At 39.4% G+C, this 7306-nt stretch overlaps 1 protein-coding gene across 3 annotated transcripts in view; it reads left to right on the plus strand.

Moving 5' to 3' along the window:
- Samd9 (sterile alpha motif domain containing 9) overlaps positions 1–7056 on the plus strand; it is a 28124-nt gene extending 21068 nt beyond the window's left edge. For all 3 annotated transcript variants that reach the window (XM_027389838.2, XM_027389842.2, XM_035450774.1), the window contains one exon: positions 1872–7056. In XM_027389838.2, the coding sequence (XP_027245639.1) occupies positions 1880–6625 (4746 nt within the window). In that variant the 5' untranslated portion in view covers positions 1872–1879 and the 3' untranslated portion in view covers positions 6626–7056. The remainder of the gene's footprint in view (positions 1–1871) is intronic.
- Positions 7057–7306: the final 250 nt, after the last annotated feature.

Genomic DNA, 7306 nt, shown 5'->3' on the forward strand with positions numbered 1-7306 from the left:
AGTGTGGATTTTGCCCTTCTGTTTCTTTTTGTGTTTGGTGAAATTAGATTAACTACTGCCAGTGTTTTTGTGAGTGTAGTTATGTTCGTTGGGTTGGAGTTTTCCTTCCAGAGCCTTCTGTAGTGCTGGATTTGTGGATATGTATTGTTTAAATCTGTTTTTGTCGTGGAATATCTTGTTTTCTCCATCTATAGTGATTGAAAGTTTTGCTGGGTACAGTAGTCTGGGTTGACATCCATGCTCCCTTAGTGCTTGTAGGGTATCTATCCAAGACCTTCTGGCTTTCAGAGTTTCCATTGAGAAGTCGGGTGTGATTCTGATTGGTTTGCCTTTATATGTTACTTGGCCTTTTTCCTTTGCTGCTCTTAATATTTTCTCTTTATTCTGTAGATTTGGTGTTTTGATTATTATGTGTCAGGGCGACTTCTTTTTGTGGTCCAGTCTGTTTGGTGTCCTGTAAGCTTCTTGTACTTTCATAGGCATATCCTTCTGTAGGTTGGGGAAGTTTTCTTCTATGATTTTGTTGAATATGTTTTCTGTACCTTTGAGCAGTGTTTCTTCACCTTCTTCTACACCTATTATTCTTAGGTTTGGCCTTTTTACGGTGTCCCATATTTCCTGGATATTTTGTGTTAGGGATTTGTTGGATTTGATGTTTTCTTTGGTTGATGAATGTATATCCTCTAGCGAGTCTTCAGTAGCTGAGATTCTCTCTTCCATCTCTTGAATCCTGTTGGATATACTTACATCTTTAGTTCCTGATTGTTTATCCAACCTTTCCATTTCCAACATGGTCTCATTCTGTGTTTTCTTTATTGTGTGTATTTCAGCTTTCATGCTTTGAACTATTTCAAGAGCTTCCTTCACTTGCTTGGATGTTTTTTCTTGGCTTTCTTTAGATTCTTTAAGAGATTTATTTATTTCTTGAATTTTTTGGTTTGTCTTTTCCTCCAATTCATTTAATTTTTTGTTTGCTTTCTCTTCTATTTCTTTAAGGGATTTTCTTGTTTCCTCTTTAAAGGTCTCTATCAACTTGCTGAGATAATTTTTGAGGTCCATCTCATCTTCATGCTCTGTGTTGGGCTTTTCAGTTCTTGCTGGAGTGGAGTCCCTAGATTCTGGTGGTGTCATATTGGTCTTTCTGTTGTTGAGTGAAATCTTATTCTGTCTTCTCCCCATATCTTCTTTTAGTGGGTGCAGGTGGGTTCTCTCTATCTCCTCTCGTGACCCAGTGGTGTGTGGGGGCCAGGAATTCAACATCCACAACTCTGGATGATCTTGACGCTCCTGGTAGTCTCCTCACTAGTTCCTAGTTCCTCGGTCGTTAGGCGGAATGGAAGAGTGGGGTGCTAGCAGATTCGGGGCGCAGGGAGCTCCTCCCTGCCTGGGCGTGTCTGGCCCAAGCCCGCAGGCACAGGCGGGGGTGGGGGATGGGGGTGGGCAGGGTGTATGCTGTTCTGGTCTGGGGTCGGGAGCGGGCAGAAACTCATTCACCTAGTTCCAGGTCGGTCGGCGGCGGAATCAGGAGTGAATATTCTTAATAATACAGAAAACACACATTATGCTTGACAACCATAAAAAGGATGCTGTATTAGTGGAATTATCCCCATACACTTCATATATAAAGCCATAAAAAGAATGCTCTATGAGTGGAAATATCCCCATACACTTCATATATAAAGCAAAGAAAGCAAAGAGAGCTGGGGATAATGCGCCAGCGTTTGTGTGAAGAACAGTGCTGGTTGATATAAAACACACTGGTGTCAGAAGCTTTTCAAATGTTGTGACACATGCATGCTTTACCAACTTAAAAACAGAATGTTTCATGTTTTCACTCATTAACTACAACATTTTTCTTCTTCTCTATACAGCTCTCAGAATGGCAGAGAAACTCAACCTTCCAGAGAATACAAATGACTGGACAAAAGAGGATGTGAATCTGTGGCTAGAAGGTCATAAGATTGACCAAAAGCACAGAGAAACCTTGATGTTACAAGATGTGAATGGAGCAGTCTTGAAGTGGTTAGACAAAAACCATCTTGTTGAAATGGGCATAACCCATGGGCCCGCTATCCAAATAGAAGCACTATTCAAGGAACTGCAGAAATCATCTTCAAAACAGCCTACTCAGACATCTAAGAGGAAAAGGGGTAGTAAAAATATTCCTAAAACTCAGACAGAAATTAGAGAGACTCCAAAGCAAAACCAAAGGGGTGAAGAGAACACAGATAAGGCTGATGCCTCTGCCTTGAGGCCAGAGGCTAAAGGTGCTGAATCAGCAAAAAATGAGCTGATGGAAGATAAAACAGAGCTACAGGGTAAACAGTCACCTCCAGGACCAACATGCATTGCATACCCTTTCAATGAATTCAGTAATCCATATCGTTACAAATTACATTTTATCCTACAGCCTGAAACAGGGCCCCTCAATCTCATCGACCCAGTACATGAATTCAAAGCCTTCACAAACACAGAAAAAGCCTCAGAAGAGGACATTAAGATGAAATTTAGCAATGAGATTTTCAGATTTGCTTCAGCTTGTATGAATTCACGTACTAATGGGACCATTCATTTTGGAGTCAAAGACAAACCCCAAGGAAGAATTGTTGGTGTGGACCTCTCCACTGTCACCAAGGACACCCTAATCAACCACTTCAATCTGATGATAGACCAGTATTTTGAGGCCCATCAGGTCCAACAAGCAAAGAAGTGTATTCGAGAGCCAAGATTTGTAGAAGTTCTACTGCCAAACAGTACCCCGTCTAACAAGTTCGTTATTGAAGTGGATGTCCTTCCACAGCACTCGGAATGCAAAGAAGACTATTTCCAGATAAAAATGCAACATCTTAAGAGCCAAACATGGCAACAGAGTTCAAAGCACTCAGTGTTTGTTCGAGATGGGCCCCAAAGTAAGGACATCATAGGGAATAAAACTGATTTCAAAGCCTTTAAGTTAGGTTTAAAAGAAGTGGCAGACTCTAGGAAAGAAGCAGAAACGAAATTCAAAGAGAAACCAGAGGGAAACAAGAGTGAGGGACAAAAGCTAATTGATCTGTTGACAGGAAACCAGGATCTGTTAGATAACTCATACTATGAGTGGTACATACTTATAACAAATAAATGTCATCCAAACCAAAACAGTCACTTAGAGTTCCTGAAGGAAATTAAATGGTTTGCTGTGTTGGAGTTTGATCCTGAGTCTGAGAGCAATGGTGTAGTCAAGGCTTTCAAACAAAGCCGAGTAGCAAACCTCCACTTTCCAAGCCAATTTGTAGAAGAAAAAACTACATTAAATGAGAAGATTTCCAGCCTGAATCTCTACCAGCAACCCAGCTGGATTTTCTGCAATGGCAGGTCAGATCTGGAGAGTGACAAATACAAACCCTTAGATCCTATTTCCTGGCAAAGAGAAAGAGCTTCCGAAGTCAGGAGGCTGATCTCATTCTTTACACGTGATGATATAATGCCCAAAGGGAGATTTTTGGTGGTATTTTTACTACTGTCCCCTGTGGATGACCCCAGAGACCCTCTCATTGAGACTTTCTGTGGTTTCTACCAAGACCTCAAAGGAATGGAAAATATACTGTGTATTTCTGTATTCTCAAGCATCTATCAGGTATGGAAAGACCTACTTGAAGCAAGATTAGCAGGACAGCAAGATGAATTATCGAACCGAAGCATTTCTGCTTTAAATCTTGCAGAGATAAATGGCACTATTCTTAAGTTAAAATCCTTAACTCAGTCTTCAAAGCGATTCTTGCCATCTATTGGTTCAACTACTGTCCTTCTGAAAAAGGAAGAAATCATGACTGCCTTGGAGATTCTCTGTGAGAATGAGTGTGAAGGTACACTCTTGGAAAATGACAAAAAGAAATTATTTGAATTCAAGACAGCCAAAGAGCAAGACTTCTACAGGGGTGGCAAAGTGTCCTGGTGGAACTTCTACTTCTCTTCCGAAAACTATTCTTCATCATTTGTGAAAAGGGATAAGTATGAAAAACTTGAAAAAAAAATTCAAGAATGGGCAGATTCCTCTCAACCGGTGTGTGCAAAAATTATTCACCTGTACCATCATCCAGGCTGTGGAGGAACTACTTTGGCCATGCACATTCTCTGGGATCTAAGAAAGAAGTTCAGATGTGCTGTGCTGAAAAATAAGACAGAGGATTTCTCAGAAATTGGAGAACAGGTGACAAATTTAATCACCTATGGAGCAACTAGCCGTCAGGAGTACTTACCTGTGCTGCTCCTCGTTGACGATTTTGAAGAGCAAGACAATGTCTACCTTCTGCAGGCCTCCATCCAAACTGCTGTTGCTAACAAACATATTCGGTACGAGAAGCCTCTGGTGATCATTCTCAATTGCACAAGGTCACAAAATCCTGAGAAAAGTGCAAAGATCCCGGACAGTGTTGCTCTAGTTCACCAACTGTCTGACAAAGAGCAGAGAGCATTTGAGCTTAAGCTGAAAGAAATCAAAAAACACCATGAAAACTTTGAAGATTTTTATTCTTTTATGATCATGAAAACAAATTTTGACAGAAAATACATAGAAAATGTGGTCAGGAACATTCTGAAAGGGCAAAATGTCGCCACCAAGGAAGCAAAGCTCTTTGCTTTCCTAGCTCTTCTTAACACATATGTACCCGATACTACTATTTCCCTCTCACAGTGTGAGTACTACCTAGGCATCTCAAACAAGAAGGCTTTCTGGGGGACAGAAAAGTTTGAAGACAAGATGGGTACCTACTCTACAATTCTAATCAAATCAGAGGTCATAGAATGCGGGAGCTACTGGGGGGTGCGTATCATTCACCATGAGATTGCCTCTGCCTCGCTGGAAGAATTGAAGAGAAGCTACAATTTAAGCAAAAGTGAAATCGTGATGAATATGCTCACAGAAAATTTATTCTATGACATGGGTATTGGAAAAAGCAAGTTTTTCCAAGACATGCAAACACTGCTGCTCACAAGGCAGCGCAATGAACATGAAGGTGAGACAGGAAACTGGTTCTCCCCATTCATCGAAGCATTACATAAAGATGAAGGAAATGATGCCGTAAAAGATGTGTTACTTGAAGCTACCCGCAGGTTCAACCCCAATGCATTCATTTGCCAAGCCTTGGCGAGACATTTCTACCTTAAGGAGAAGGACTTTAAAAATGCTTTATTTTGGGCAAAACAAGCAAGAACCATAGAGCCCAATAATTCTTACATCTCAGATACACTGGGCCAAGTCTACAAAAGTAAAATAAGATGGTGGATAGACGATAATATAAGGAATGGGAGTATCTCAGCTGAAGATCTGACTGACCTTTTAGACTCGGCAGTGCATGCATCGGATGCTTTCAAAGATTCTCAACGGCAAACCGAAGACAGAGAATATGAGGGGAAAGAAAGGTTGAATCAAAAGTCAAAAAGGAGGTACGATACTTACAACATAGCTGGTTACCAAGGGGAGATAGAAGTTGGACTCTACACTATCAAGATCCTCCAACTCATTCCTTTTTTTGACAACAAAGATGAACTATCTAAACGAGATATGATCAACTTTATATCAGGAAATCGTGATATCCCCGGGGATCTAAATGAATTTAAGATAGCACTCAAGAATTTTATTCCTTATCTCACTAACCTGCAATCTTCTTTGAAGAGAGCCTTTGATTTTTTTGATGATTACTTTGTCCTTCTAAAACCTAGAAACAATATAAAGCAATATGAAGAGTCAAAATGTCGGAGCAAGGTGGTAGGGTACTTTAAGAGATATGTAGACATATTCAGTCTCTTGGAAGAATCACAAAATCAAAATTTTAGATCAAAGCTCACTCTACCACTTCAGGTAGAAAGGATCCGGAGAACCCTGGAAGCTTTAAAAGCAGACAAGTTTTCTGGACTCTTAGAGTATCTCATCAAAAGTCCGAAAGATGCTGTGAGCTCCATGGAAGGCATAGTGAACCAATACACGTCCCTTCTTGAGCAGTGTGTTATCAAAACCCAGCAAAAGGAAAAGCAAAATTTTATCTTGGCCAACATCATCCTCTCTTGTATTAATCCTGCCTCAAAATTAGTGAAGCCAGTTAAGAAACTGAAAGAGCAGCTTCGAGAGATCCTGCAACCAATTGGCCTGACTTACCAATTTTCAGAACCTTATTTTCTTGCTTCTCTTTTATTCTGGCCAGAAAACCAACAACTAGATCAAGACTCTAAACAAATGGAAAAGTACGCTTGGGCACTGGAAACTTCTTTCAGGGGGCAATATAAACGTATGTATCGCACGAAGCAACCAATCGCCTATTTCTTTCTTGAGAAAGGCAACAATAGGAACAGACTTATCCACAAAGGAAAAATTGATGAAAATTTTGAAAAAGTATCTGATATTAATTCCTGGTGGCATAGTGGAAAAGTATGGGAAGAGAAGAAAGTCCAGGATCTTTTGCTTCGTTTGCAGGGACGAGCTGAAAACAACAATTTATACATAGAGTATGGAATCAATGAAAAAATCACAATACAAATTACACCCACTCACTTAGGTCAACTCAGAAGTGGGAGGAGCATAGAAAAGGTGTCTTTTTATCTAGGGTTTTCCATTGGAGGCCTTCTTGCTTATGACATTAAAATTGTCTAAGATCTTGAGTTTCTCCATCTGGAAATGTAGTTTTAGTATCTTTTTTTCTCTTATTTATTTATAGATAAAACTCAGTAATTCTGTGTAGTGGGAATGGAGTTAGAAGAAGAAAATCCAGGCTGAGCCTCAGGATATTTCTGTGCAATGGGCACTTAGAATCCTTTTTACTCTTCCCTCTGTATAACTATGTTGTCAAGAAATTACTCTAAAACTTCTACAAAATAAAATTAAGCCAAAATATGTGATTTGTTTTTGTCTTCATGGTCTTGCTCAGAGGAGTTTTTCCCTGCCTCCTGTATACTCATCTCCATAATTTATAAGTTTACTTTTTACCTTTCATTGACAAATACATGTTTATGGCATACAATGTGATGTTCTGAAATATGTATACATCATAAAATGACTAAACTAAATAAAGTTGAAAAAATATATTTATTGGTTCACAAACATGTCTTGTCATAAGAACATCAGAAATTTATTCTACTAGCAACTCTCTCCTCTCCTCTTCTCTCCTTTTCTCTCTTCTCCCTTATATGTCTCTCTTTATATACAAGTGTATATAAACACAAGATAAGTATATACATACTTTATTTATATAAACAGAAACATGAGCATTCTATTGAATCTGATATTGCTTCTAGTTCCCTGGAAAACTTTAATACTCTCCTAGAAACCAATATG

This window comes from Cricetulus griseus (assembly GCF_003668045.3).
Source record: "Cricetulus griseus strain 17A/GY chromosome 1 unlocalized genomic scaffold, alternate assembly CriGri-PICRH-1.0 chr1_0, whole genome shotgun sequence".
In the NCBI taxonomy this organism is placed as follows: domain Eukaryota; kingdom Metazoa; phylum Chordata; class Mammalia; order Rodentia; family Cricetidae; genus Cricetulus; species Cricetulus griseus.